This window comes from Prunus avium, chromosome 7 (assembly GCF_965620075.1).
Source record: "Prunus avium chromosome 7, drPruAviu1.hap1.1, whole genome shotgun sequence".
In the NCBI taxonomy this organism is placed as follows: Eukaryota; Viridiplantae; Streptophyta; class Magnoliopsida; order Rosales; family Rosaceae; genus Prunus; species Prunus avium.
Genome location: NC_142290.1, coordinates 26,425,202 through 26,439,353, shown reverse-complemented (window position 1 = coordinate 26,439,353; position 14,152 = coordinate 26,425,202). Strand labels below are relative to the sequence as shown.

The 14,152-nt window shown below is 38.1% G+C and overlaps 2 protein-coding genes and 1 pseudogene across 2 annotated transcripts; 2 read left to right on the top strand and 1 right to left on the bottom strand.

The window, feature by feature from the left end:
• Positions 1-1,118: 1,118 nt before the first annotated feature.
• On the bottom strand, positions 1,119-3,429 carry LOC110769569 (uncharacterized). Its single transcript, XM_088244843.1, has 2 exons — positions 2,004-3,429; positions 1,119-1,490 (listed from the first exon to the last, which is right to left on the bottom strand). Exons 1-2 carry the CDS (start codon positions 3,297-3,299, stop codon positions 1,416-1,418), a joined length of 1,371 nt encoding a protein of 456 aa, XP_088100969.1. The 5' UTR covers positions 3,300-3,429; the 3' UTR covers positions 1,119-1,415.
• Positions 3,430-5,241: 1,812 nt separating this feature from the next.
• Positions 5,242-7,099, top strand: LOC110769568 (uncharacterized; annotated as a pseudogene).
• A 531-nt stretch (positions 7,100-7,630) lies between these two features.
• Positions 7,631-10,156, top strand: LOC110769577 (uncharacterized). The gene is made up of 2 exons (XM_021973585.2): positions 7,631-9,511; positions 9,685-10,156. The coding sequence occupies exons 1-2, from the start codon at positions 8,144-8,146 to the stop codon at positions 9,847-9,849; spliced, it is 1,533 nt and encodes a 510-aa protein (XP_021829277.2). The 5' UTR covers positions 7,631-8,143; the 3' UTR covers positions 9,850-10,156.
• The last annotated feature ends 3,996 nt before the right edge of the window (positions 10,157-14,152 follow it).

Here is a 14,152-nt window from a genome sequence, read left to right as displayed (position 1 = left end):
TGAACAAACTTTCTGTTGGACTAAACTTTCATATATAGGGCAAAACTATATGTAGCTATCTACTGCTTTCAAGAAAACTGGGCCATTTCTACCATCCAATAAAATATTGTCAACTGTTTAGATTTCTTACATCTTTAATCCAATTGCAAAATGATCAAAACCCAATCCAAAAGTATATGCAATGCAAGTCCCATGTACTTTGTGCTAACCTGCATAAACCAGACGATGCAAAAGTCAAATGGTAATGCTAATGCAGTGTCATTATTTATTTATAATAGCTTTTGTTTGCAATGTTAGTTTGGAATTTGTTTCATCCTAACAATATGAACATCCAAGATCCAACTAAGAGAAAATTTTATATAATATTATTCCCTGCCGTCCTTTTTTGCCTTTGATTTAATTATGTGTTATCTTCTCATCCACATCAGCAGAAAGATATGGAATTGAACACATTGGATGGCAACAAGTTCTTCTCTAATTTCTTGACTTTCACCGTTGAGTGGTCCTGAGTCTATACATACATAACAATTCTAAGATATATATATAGTTCCTATTGAGGGATATTTCAAATATGTTTATTTTAGGGAACACCCTTGTAGGACCCACTCAATATTGTATTTCACTAATCCAAACCGTCTATTTTGTAGATATTCATTCAAAGATCATCTCAAAAAAAAAAAAATCACTTGAATCCGATATCATTTGACCACTCAATTGAATTATTAAATTTTTAGTACTTTCTTGAAGCATGTTCATTGAGTTTGTAGGACACAATTGGATGTCGAACGGTTTTCGATTTGTCTGATTTTTTGTAAGGATGATCTATGAATGTAGACTTAAAAATAAGATTATATAGTTATTCTCTCATCCGGATGTCCGCATGTTATTATCATGCATGCATTGTAAACATGAAGGAAAGCAGGAATGGGTAGTAGAAAGTACATGTTGTCTGCACGATAATTTCAAAATGAAAGCTGGGAGGAGGAGTATAATGGAGAAGAGACATTAAGCATAATTAAATATTGTGAGGTTTAGCACTGTGGAAAGACAAGTTTGATTAAATTGTTTACAATGTTTGGGGAATAAAGTAGGCCAAGAATTTGCTCAGAGTGGTAACTTATGATGTAAATAACAATATTGCTATGTGACAACTAAAATCATTGTGTCCACATTTCCCTTTTTCTACTGGTTATTGGTGTCTGCATCATGAGTGCTATATATATATATATATGCTGCAACTGTAACCTTCAGGCCTCATTATCGGACCAAAAATTTGCTACAAACTGGAGGATTTTCTCAATAGAATATATGAAACTTTTGTTACTCTTGTGAAATCTTGGCATAAAAATAAATTACAGGAAGAAAAGACTTTTCAGGATCTGAAGTTTTCTTATGCTTCTGGCTTTCTAAAAACTTTAGTTGGTGCTTCTTTCATACCCTGGATTGCAGCAACCGAAGGGACTCTGCCAACATGAAGGGCTGGAAATTTCCTGCAAATGGTGAACACAATATTAATAGTGGATGCTCTGTTACAGGCTTACAGCAAAATAATAACACAACTCTCTTCAAAAGACCTTATAGAATGAACTTGCTTGGCGTCACACAACTGTGCACTCCATTGATGAATATCCCAAACTTGTTTAGAACAAGGCAACAAGTTCCTATAACTAATCACAATTTAGAACTCTCTAAACCAAATTTCTTGATGGACAAGGAATAACCAAATTAGTATTTTCCTGTTATTATCTGAAATAATCAAGAAATTAAATCATAGTAAGAAGTTGAGACATTCTTAACCAGTAGTTGATCAAGTTATAAACTAAGACATTTTTGAGTTCCTAAACAGAACACTAAATTTGGAGATTCGTACACTATCTACAGCTGAAAAGTATGGCGGAGTGATAAACATATGATGAAATTGAAAACATGAATGTATACAGAACTTGAAACAGACCAAAATAAACTAGGATCAATTGATAGCATCAAATTTGGTATCAACTTACTGTCTCTGATTTAGTACTCTGATTTCCGACCGTTGATCTCACCATTGTTTCACCAGCTTTTCTCTTCTCCTTTGGTCCAAATTCCATTCTTTTAAGAGTGTCACCTTGAATCAACAATGCTTCATTCAGCCTACTTTCTTTTCCAATTTTATTGGAATAATTAGTACCAGGTCCACTAACAAAACTGGGCTGCTTTGCTGGTTTTGAATTGCTCGAAATCTTGTTGGGGACAATAGTACTATCGCTGTAGCTAAGTGTTCCTCGAACATCAGAAGTGCCCTGTGGACCTTGTTGATCACTTTCCTTCTTTGCTTGAGTATTCTGACCATAAGATGAATAAGACTTTGCCAAATCTATTGAAAAACACGCATCGCTGAATTGATAACTTGGAGTCAAAGTCATGTCCTCAGAAATAGGAGTTGCTGGATCTTTTGGATTTGAAGAAGTGATGGCCGTGCCTGCATCTGTTTGATCTGGTCCACCATGTCCAAGTTTGCTAACTCTAACATTGAAGTTTTGTTTAGGAGAATATAATCTCTCATCCCAGCCAGTTACTGCTGCGCTTGCAACTTTTTCTTCACCAATACTTTTAAAGTTGCCCCTAGAAACTTTCTGCCTTACCAACTGCAACAGTTCATTGCCTTCAATATTGTAATTTTCTGCTACACTGATCCCAAAAGAAGATGCTGAAGAATGCTTAGTCTGCCTCGAAAACGTGCTGGTGGACAGCAGTGGAGTTCGATTTTGGGGAGGTTGAAGACCTGTCTGGTTACAAATGGCACAAGAAATATGAGTATCAAACTCACAAATGAGACATCTATACAGCCACCCATCATAACCTGGCTCATTGCAGAGATCACAGCATAAATCGAACGGGGGTGAAAATGACAATTTCAATGCATGAGGGTGGGATGGAGTAGCAATGGAAAAGGGCAGGCCTGAGCACAAGCCATGGAAGTAAAGGCCGCAATCGGCGCAATCATAGTAAAATCCGGTGACATGATTTCCGCAAGCCTGACAATTCAAGGGCCCTTTGGTGCTTGAAGGTGGAGAAGGATGGAGGTTCAGGTAGTGGCTTGGATGAGCCGGGTGACGCGTTTTTGGGGGCATGTTGTAGCACACTTGGTGCAGGAAAAATGAGCAAGTTGGGCAGCTGTAGTAGTCCTTACCAGGCAGTATCATGAGATTGCAACCTGCACAAGTCTTGTTCTGTTTGGGAGGTGAATTGGTATGCTCCAACGGATGTTCATGGCTAAAGTGGTGAAACTTTAGCCTCTGGTTTTCCATTCTTTCCATTTCTAGTTTTGCTCCTTGAAGCCTGTTTCTGGTATGAATTTAAGTTTTTGAGGTCTCAACAATTTCTTGAAATATCCGCAATTGGACCTCCTGATCTTGAAGAACATTGGCATATTACATTCGCCTTGACAGTGCCAAGGCTAAAGTTTAATAGGAGCAGGATTCGTCTTGACAGATTGGACTGTTTAAGCAGTATTTGGCCGGCACATACAGTCCAATGCTTGTTCTCATAGGCAGTAATTTGCTTCACGTTGTTCTAATTGGAGCACTTAATTTATTTATTTTTATGCTTCTGCATATTTGGTACATCAACACCGAGGCCTAGCATAGGAAGAGTAGATGAGAATGTCAAGGATAATTCGTTTTCTTGGAGATGATTAATATTCTCTTGCAAATATATACAAGATGCCCTCTTTCTTCTTCGACTTTGTATATAATTGGTTGTTTCCATTTATTAGTATGTTTCTTCCAAGGATCCATCCACATTGATAAAAACTACTTAATATCAAAAATTTAAAATCCTTTTTCCGAAATTATTCATGTTCACTCACCCATAAGAATTTTTTTCTCTAACTATTATTCAATTTATGGCATGATTTACCCTTCAATATTTGTAAGCGAATCTAGAACATTTGCTTAATTGCTTAAGAAAGGAAATTGATGAACTAAATGATTGGGTCACCAAATTGACCCTAAACCTTTATAATTCACATATATTTTGGAACTCGGAATTTTTGGAATCTTGAGATACAATTTAATTCCAATATAATTTTGTTTGGAATTTTGGAATTTTGGAACTTTCCGATGTCAGAATTGATTTGGACTTGTTGAAATTGAAAAATTTTGGATTGGAATCGGCCGGAATCTCAGAAAGATCGGGAGGAATTCATTTATGAAATAAAAATAAAAATAATGGAAGGTTTCTTTACAGGACCAAATTCTTCGTATGAATAAAAATAATTGTCTAATTACCAAGTTGGTTGCCCAAAATTGAATACGTACTCTGGGCTTTATTCAAAGGATCTTATTTGGTTCACCCTATTATTGGGCTTGTACCAAGTTAATAATCCTATTCCCAGGCTTTTTCAATGGGAAACATTGTGGGCTTCTCTTATATTTGGGCCAATGTTACAGTATTTTCTTCTTGGGTCATTTAAGCTATCACCATGTTCATATTACCACAGTTTCGATTGGAAATGCTCTAATGAGGAGTTTAGAGTGATGAGCTTATTTGAGGGGTTCAATCCCACCATCAACAAATGTGAGGAAATCAATGGAATTAAAATTTTTAAATGGTTTAATGGTGAGATTGAACCCCTCAAATAAGCTCTTCACTCTAAACTCCTCATTGTAGAGCTCCCCGGTTTTGATACCTTTTTTTCTTTCTTCAACCAAAACAAAAAAGATACTTTTTTTTACCCTTACTTGTATGGGCAACTAAGGTTCGCAAACAAAGAACCCGAAGAATTTCTCCCAAGACTGCTAGTGATGGGTTACTAATTGAGGAAGCAACGGCATAATTCAACATTCTAACTTCCGTTAGAATATTTAATAGGAAGTGGTCACGTGCCTCTCATATCGCCTCGTCGCAAGGGCAAATATAAAACAAAACTTTTTACAGAATCTCACTTGACCGGGGGCATTTGGTTTGAATGGACTATATTGCCCCTGGTTATATGCAAGACACTTGAGGACGACTATTTGTTAAGTATTGTAACAGAAGTTAGAATTTGTGCTTATTGCTATTGGCAATTAATATCCCAAAGCTAAGAATCCAAAGAATGCCAATTTCTCTACTGAAAAGAAATGAATATGCTTTTCTTGGCTCTTTACTATATCTGTTTGCATGCTTGTGACTCTCCATTTCTATGATTTCTTGTACCTATATATATATATATATATATATATATATATATCTCTATAATAACTTTATATTGATATTTCAGAGAGAGAGAGAGAAGAAATGGAGATCACACATGTCAGCCACAACCATCCATTGATGTTCAAGGAAGAAGTGCAGAACAAAAGATATGGTGGAAGTCTTTTCTGCAATGCATGTGAGGACCCAGTCGACAGCCCTTACTACTCTTGCATGTGAGGACCCAGTAGCTTCATTCTTCATAAATCATGCGCGGAGCTACCAGCTCAAATGCATCACCCCCTTCATAAAAGACATCCACTCACTCTCCTCACAAATACTGATGACTACACTTGTGATGTCTGTAATCAAGAGCATTACTACCCCTCTTTCGCTTACCGTTGTTCCGAACACAAATGGTGCTTCATGGTCGACCTCAAGTGCGCTACCACTTGGCTCGGCATCATTGAAAATCACCACCACAAATTCAGGCTCTCTCGAAGGAAGGACATGGAATTCAATTGTGATGTTTGCGGCATGAAGGGATCTAACACCGTCTATATCTGTAGCATCTGTCAGCTCTTGGTCCATAAATATTGCACTTCATTACCAGGCCACGTTAGAACAAGAGCGCACCCACACCCTCTCATGCTTAGATGGTCTGTTGAACGCATTATTTACACGAGCGGGGAAGTTTGTAAACTATGCTATACGAACATGGACAAAAGCCGCGGTTTCTATTATTGTGAGCCTTGCCGTTACATTGCCCACAATACATGCGCGGTTAAGGAGAGCATTGGTGATGATGATGAGATTGGGGCGTCCAAAGCTGATGTGGCACAACAACAGATCACCAGTGGGGATCTGCAGGACAAGATCAAGCACTTTAGTCATCAACAACATTTCTTAACCCTCATCATTGGTCATCATGAAGAGGTAATTATTAGATGTGCCGGTTGCATGCAACCCATTCCCCCCACGGATGCCTAACCTTTTATAGCTGCATGCAACAACAAGAAGAAGAACAACAAAAGTGTCATTTCTTTCTTCATACGAACTGTGCTCGATTACCCAGCGAGAGGCTTCACCCATTTCACCCACAACACCCCCTCATACTCCTCTCAAAGGCGCCTTCTATTGATGGTGTGTTTGAGTGTGACATGTGCAACACTTTGAGCCAAGGTTTTGTCTACAGTTGTGAAAAATGTAACTTCTACCTTGACCTTCAATGCAATCTTCTTCCGGACTCACTTGAACATAAGGCTCACTACTATCACCCCCTTATCCTAAACAAAGGGAACATAGCTCAGATGTCCTTACAAGGCGACCTAATTAAAGAGAAGGTAAGTGACTATTGTCTTGGTTGTGGTTGTCAACCAGTTGTCCGCTTCAGTTGCTTCTTAGGTAAGGATTGTCCTGTTAACTTCCATTGTTGTATTAGATGTGTTAAACTGCCGGTTATTGCTAGGCACAAATATGTCAACCATCCTCTCAAGCTCACATATGAGAGAGTTACAGACGATGTTGGATATTGTGAAATTTGTGAAGGAAAACGAGATCCAAAACATTGGTTCTACCGCTGCGGAAAATGCGACTTCGATTTCCATTCTGAATGTGTTCTGGGGAGGTATCCTCAAATCAAGTTAGGAAGCAGTTACAAGCATGATGCTCACCCACAACCTGTCACCCTTGTTGATAAGATCAAGAGCGTCATTCCCAAGGACAAGCGATACAAGGATTTTCTTCCTTGTGAGCTGTGTGGTGAACCTTGCCAAGGATTGGTGTATGAATGTTCCGAGTGTAATATAAATATCCACCGAAAAGGATGTTGCCACAAGCAATAGAGATGGACGGCAGCTAGCCAGACTTTAGGGGCTTGGTGCGAAAATAAAGGTGGGTCTTTCCTTTCTAATGATATGTATTTCTCAAATATATGTGATAAGAAAATGTTATTTATACTTGCATATACTTCATTATATCATTAAATAAAATAGAAGCAACTACATATAACTTCCTAAACTTTCGAAGTCATTTCAAATTCATACTTAAACTCTAAGACCCTTTCGATTAAAAAACAAAAAAACTTGTAAGACTCTATAAATGGGTACCCAAATTGACCTAATTTCTTGTCAAAAAAATCACACTACTGTGCACTCTATGGATGAATACCCCAAACTTCTTTAGGACAAGGCCACAAATTCCTATAACTAATATCCCAATACAGAATTCTCTAAAGCCAAATTTCTTGACGGAATAAGAAATATAAGCAAATTAGTACTTTCCTGTTATTATCTAAAATAATCAAGAAATTAAATCGTATAATAAGAATTTGAGACATTTTTAATAGTTAATCAACTTATTGTAAAGATATCAAAGGTCCTAGTCTTGCCACATGTCAAGAGATTAAAGAATCAAGTGGTTAAAATGTTGTTAGTCTTGTTAGACATTTAAGAAAGTCTGTTAGCATTGATCAGTGAAAGAAAGAGAGGTTAGAGAGGTTAGAGAACGTGAACCAGCTTCTAGCTATAGCTTAATATAAAGATCTGTAATAGTGTTAGACAAAGATTAATGAAAATACAATAGTTTCTTCTCTCTCTATTCATCAGAAATTCTCTCTGCTTCCCTTCACTTTTCTATTTGCCTCTGTAATTCTGCTATCTTGATATGGTATCATTCGCCATGGATTCTTGATCTTGTGATCTTGTGATCTTCTGCTTCCGCACTCTCTGGTTTCTGTTTTTGTTTCTGGCTTCGTTATCTTCTAATCCATACAATTCTTTCCTGTTCTTCGTTCTGCCTATTATCTGTTTGATATATTGTCTCACTGAAATTCTTCTTCAACTCCTCGATTTTCTGCAAGTTTCTTCCTTCTCAATCTTCGATTCTCCTCTTTTACTACTGAAATTCTTCTTCAACTCCTCAATTTTCTGCAAGTTTCTTCCTTCTTAATCTTCGATTCTCCTCTTTTACTTCTTGCCTTCTCCAAATGGTGACTACTTCTCAACTCCGGATTGTTCAATCTCCTATTACTTCTCTTCTTCCTACGGTTTCTACTGCTGTGACAGTCAAGCTTGATGATACTAATTATCTCACATGGCACTTTCAGATGCAAATTCTTCTTGAGAGTCATGGCATTTTGGGATTTGTTGATGGCTCAAGGAAGTGTCCTAGTCGATTTGATGCAGACGCTGATCTTGAGGGTGTTGAAACTGATGACTATCAGGTTTGGAAAATGCATGATCGAGCATTGATGCAGTTGCTTATTGCTAATCTCTCTTCTACTGCGATTTCCTATGTCATTGGATGTGTCAGTTCTCATGATATGTGGGTTCAACTAAAGGATCGATTTTCTACAGTTACCAAAGCACGAATTTTTCAGATGAAAAGTGAGCTTCAGACTATCAAGAAGGGTTCAGAACCTGTGTCTGCATATCTGCAAAGGATCAAAGATGCTCGAGACCATCTTTCTGCAGCAGGGGTTTATTTTGAAGATGATGATATTGTCATCTTGGCTCTCAATGGTCTTCCTTCTGACTACAACACATTTAGGTGTATGGTTCGAGGCCGAGACAATGTGTTATCTCTTAAAGATTTTCGATCTCAGTTGCTTGCTGAAGAGGCCAGTCTTGAGCAGACTCATTCAACATCTCCATTTGTCTCTGCAATGATGGCTCAAAATCAGACATTTCAAGGCAAAGCTCTTGTTCTTGATGAAGGTAATTCTAATTCTCAGACTCAAGGGTATCCTTCTAGCTCCAAGTCTGCTCAATCTTCTCAATTTTCCTCTGGCTTCAATGGGGTTTTTAATGGTAATCATGCTAGTTTCCATGGTTCCACTGGTGGTTTCAATGCTCCCAATACAATGTTCAACAATGGTGGTTATTCTAGCAATCGAGGCTCTCATTTTAAGGGTCGTGGTCGAGGTCATGGTTCTTACCAATCTGGTCCACGCCCTTATCAAGTTCAACCCACTTCTAGTCCTGGCATTCTTGGTCCTGGCACTGACATTCCTACTTGTCAAATCTGTAGCAAGAAAGGTCATGTAGCTGTTGATTGTTATCAACGACACAATCAACCTTCTACTCATACCTCTTCAGTCCAATGTCAGATTTGTTGGAAATTTGGGCATTCTGCTATTCAATGTTATCATAGAGGCAACTTCTCTTATCAAGGCAAACCTCCTTCCACCAATCTTAGTGCCAGGCATGCAAACTTTCCTTCTTCTACACCTCATGAGCAATTTTGGGTGGCTGATACTAGTTCAACAACTCATATGACCTCTGATTTGGCTCAACTCAGCTTGGCTACTATCCTTTCTCAGGATCTGATACTATTACCACTGCAAGGGGTTCAGGTTTGAGCATTTCTAGTATTGGCTCTTCCATTTTGAAAGTTCCACAGTGCTCTTTACAATTAAAACAAGTTTTGCATGTGCCTAAGCTGTCCCAACATTTGCTATCAGTTCATAGGTTATGTAAAGATAACAATTGCAGATTTATTTGTGATGCATTTGGTTTTTGGATTCAGGACAAGATCACGGGGAATGTTCTTCTCAAGGGACTGTGTAGAGCTGGCTTGTATCCTATTCCTTTCTCCATTTCATCCATTCCACCACCTCGTCTTCCACAAGCATATTCTTTCCCCAAGAATCAATTCTGCTATCTTGGTCAACAAGTCAAAACCAGTCTCTAGCACAAGCGTTTCGGTCATCCTTCTAACAAAATCACTTCTGCTCTTTTAAATCAATCCCAAATTTCTTTTACTTCAGACACTTCCAAATTAGTCTGTACCACTTGTTTAGAAGGCAAACTTGCCAAACTTCCTTTTCCTTATCCAGCTGTTAAGTCTGTCAAACCTTTAGAAGTAATTCATAGTGATGTTTGGGGTCCTTCTCCCACTATATCTGTTGAGGGATTCAGATATTATGTTAGTTTCATAGATGAATGTACTCGGTTTACTTGGATTTTTCCAATGATCAATAAAGGAGAGGTTTATTCTATCTTTGTCTATTTCCATGCCTTCTTAGTTACTCAGTTTTCTGCTATTCTTCGAGTTTTTCAAAGTGATGGGGGTGGTGAGTATCTTAGTAATAAATTCAAACATTATCTTCTTACCAAGGGCATTGTCCATCAACTGTCATGTCCATATACTCCTGAACAAAATGGTCTTGCTGAGAGAAAACATAGGCACATTTTAGAAACTGCAATCACTTTGTTACAAACTGCCAATTTACCTTCTAAATTTTGGTTTCATGCTTGTGCTACTTCCATCTATTTGATTAATCGGATGCCTTGTCAAATTCTTCAGCTTAAATCTCCTTATTTCTTATTGTATGGTTCTGCACCAGTCATTACTCATTTGAGAATCTTTGGCTGTGCTTGTTTTCCTTTACTCAAGCCTTACAATACTCACAAACTTCAGCCAAAAACTTCCACTTGCATTTTTTTGGGCTATGCAGGTCAGTATAAGGGATATATATGTTTTTCTCCTCAAACCAATCGGTTCTTTGTGACTCGACATGTCATCTTTGATGAAACTATGTTTCCTTACACCTCTGTGCCTGCGGTTTCTGTTTCTCCTTCTCCTTCTCCTTCTCCACCATCTATTTCTCTACATAACCCTGTTTTGCCTCTTTTTTCTTCACCTTCATCCACCTCTAGAGCCACTGCAACTTTGCATACACTGCCTTCTAGTGCCACCTGTCAGACTCTTCCAGTTTTAGACTTTGCTACACAGTCTCATCTCCCTGTGGATCCTGATTTCCAACCTGAGACTCTTTGTGTGGTCTTGCCTCTTTCACCTATGAACCTTCATCCCATGACAACCAGGTCTAAGAATGGTATTTCCAAAAGGAAGGCTTATTCTACCTCTGTACAGCATATTGATCTCTCTCAGGTTGAACCTAGTTCTTTCAAGGCTACTTCTACAGTTTTTGAGTGGCAATCTGCTAGGCAAGAGGAAATTGAGGTTCTTCATGCACAAGGCACTTGGGACTTGGTTCCTCTACCACCTAATAAGAATCTTGTAGGTTGTAAGTGGGTCTATAGAATCAAGAAGAATGCAGATGGTTCTATAGCAAGACATAAGGCTCGCTTGGTTGCTAAGGGCTTTAGTCAAGAGGAAGGTATTGACTATAGTGAAACCTTCAGTCCTGTAGTGAAACCTACCACTGTTCTTTTAGTCCTTGCCCTTGCAGCTCAGTTTAATTGGCCTTTAAGGCAACTTGATGTTAAAAATGCTTTTTTGCATGGTATTCTTCAAGAGGAGGTTTATATGGCTCAACCCCACGGCTTTGAGAGCAAGCTTCATCCTTCTGACTTTGTTTGCAAACTAAGGAAGTCTTTGTATGGTTTAAAACAGGCTCCTCGTGCCTGGAATGAGAGATTTACTAGTTTTTTTTTACCAAGTTTGGGGTTTCATGCGTCTCTTGCAGATCCTTCTCTGTTTGTTCAGCATTCTTCTCTTGGCACTGTGGTCTTACTTCTCTATGTAGATGACATCATCCTTACAGGCAGTCATTCCTCTCTTCTGACATCAGTTATTGAAGCATTGAATACAGAATTTGATATGAAGGATTTAGGCCAATTGAATTATTTTCTGGGACTGCAAATTTCTTATCAGTCTTCTGGTTTGTTTGTGTCTCAGGCTAAATATATCAAGGAATTACTTGCTAGGGTTGATTTACAGGAATCCAAACCATGTGCTACTCCCTGTCTTCCCTATCATCACCTGCTCAAGGATGATGGCAAGCCTTACTCTCATCCACAGCAATACAGGAGTATTGTTGGAGCTCTGCAGTATCTTACCTTCACAAGACCTGACATTGCCTTCTCCGTGAATCAAGCTTGTCAATTCATGCATCATCCAATGGAATCTCATGTTGTCGTAGTTAAGAGAATCTTGAGGTATCTTAAAGGTACTCTTGATTTTGGAATTCATTTTCAGCCTGGTATTCTTAATCTGCAGGCTTATAGTGATGCTGATTGGGCTGGTGATCCAAATGATAGACGGTCTGTCTCAGGTTTTATTGTTTACTTAGGATCAAGTCCTATTTCTTGGGCTTCTAAGAAACAACATACTGTTTCTCGTTCCTCCACTGAGGCAGAATATAGGGCTCTAGCTATTGCTGCTGCAGAACTTGCCTGGATTCGCCAACTGTTCTGTGATCTTCATATCCCTTTGCATATTCCTCCTTTAATCCATTGTGATAATATTTCTGCTATTTCCCTTGCTTCAAATCCAGTGTTCCATTCAAGAATGAAGCATCTCCAGATTGATTATCATTTTGTCAGAGAACGTGTTATCAAAGGTGACTTGCTGGTCCAGCATGTCTCTTCTGCAGACCAGTTTGCTGATATCCTCACTAAGGGTCTTTCAACCCGTTTATTTCAGCACCACTGTTCCAATCTTATGCTTGGCTCCTCCAAGCCTGCGATTGAGGGGGAATGTAAAGATATCAAAGGTCCTAGTCTTGCCACATGTCAAGAGATTAAAGAATCAAGTGGTTAAAATGTTGTTAGTCTTGTTAGACAGTTAAGAAAGTCTGTTAGCATTGATAAGTGAAAGAAAGAGAGGTTAAAGAACGTGAACCAACTTCTAGCTATAGCTTAATATAAAGATCTGTAATAGTGTTAGACAAAGATTAATGAAAATACAATAGTTTATTCTTTCTCTATTCATCAGAAATTCTCTCTGCTTCCCTTCACTTTTCTATTTGCCTCTGTAATTCTGCTATCTTGATACTTATTACCTAAAACATTATGTTTGAGTTCCTAAACAGAACACTAAATTTGGAGATTCTTACAGTATCTACAGCTGAAAAGCAAAAACAATGGCAGATGATTAAAATGAGAGAAAATGGACATCTAATTAGGAGTTTTCTTCACAAATGGAAGAAACACAAAAGAAAACAAGACAGAACTTGAAACAGACCAAAATTAAAGAACATAACAACAAATTTTTGAGAGAAAACCGAAACGCTGCTGCCATGGGGAGGAGGCGGAGAAAAGCCTCCTCTTCCCCCCTTCCGTCTTTCTAGTTTCCGTCTTAGGGAATAATTCCCTTGTGGTGACTTTATTTGAGTTATACTCAGATTTAATCACTCAATCACCTCTTTTATGCTCATTCCTCATTCCAATCCTTGCCCCAAAATCCTATCTCTAAACTCTTCAATTTTCTCAAACTTTATTTCTACCCCCGATATGAAGGATTTCACAGCGATTTGCCTATGTATATCTCGCAATGGTTGCCAAATTTGGACTTTTTGTTCGCTATTATGCGGCTGGATCGTTGGAGGTTGACTCTTTCCCAGATCTACCCTTTGTTCTACAGGTTCTTACTGGTTAGATGCAGTGGGTTATATGATGCCACAACTTCGATCTCACCATTGTTTCACCAGCTTTTCTCTTCTTCTCCTTTGGGCCTAATTCCTTTGTTTTAAGAGTGTCACCTTGAACCAAGAATCCTTCATTTAGCCCTTTTTATAAAAATATTTAAAGACAATTCGTTTTCTTGGAGATGATTAATTCTCTTGCAAATATATGCCCTCTTTTTCTTCGACTTTGTATACAATTGATGTCATTTCTCTTTCAATAATTTTTCATATGTTCAACACTAACAAGCTTTCTCAACTATTATTCAATTTATGGCCTGAATTACCCATTGATATTTGTAAGAGAATCTAGAACATTTGCTTCATTGCTTATGAAACTAATTCGATTATGCTACTAATTTTTAGGCTTAAATCAAACCAATTCAAAACGAGTCCGATTTTCCTGTTACCAAAGTTCCTGTGCCCCTATGTTTCCTCCTTAGTTTTGTGACATGTGGCACACAACTTAACAGGAGTTTCTCTTTTAGTATTTTTTTTTCTTTAATTAAAACAATTAAAATATATTATATTAGAATACACATTTGATAAAAACACTATAGGCAATTTCATCTTCTACACTACACTTCAACCCCTGCATCTTCTCTGCACTGCAAAACTCAGCCA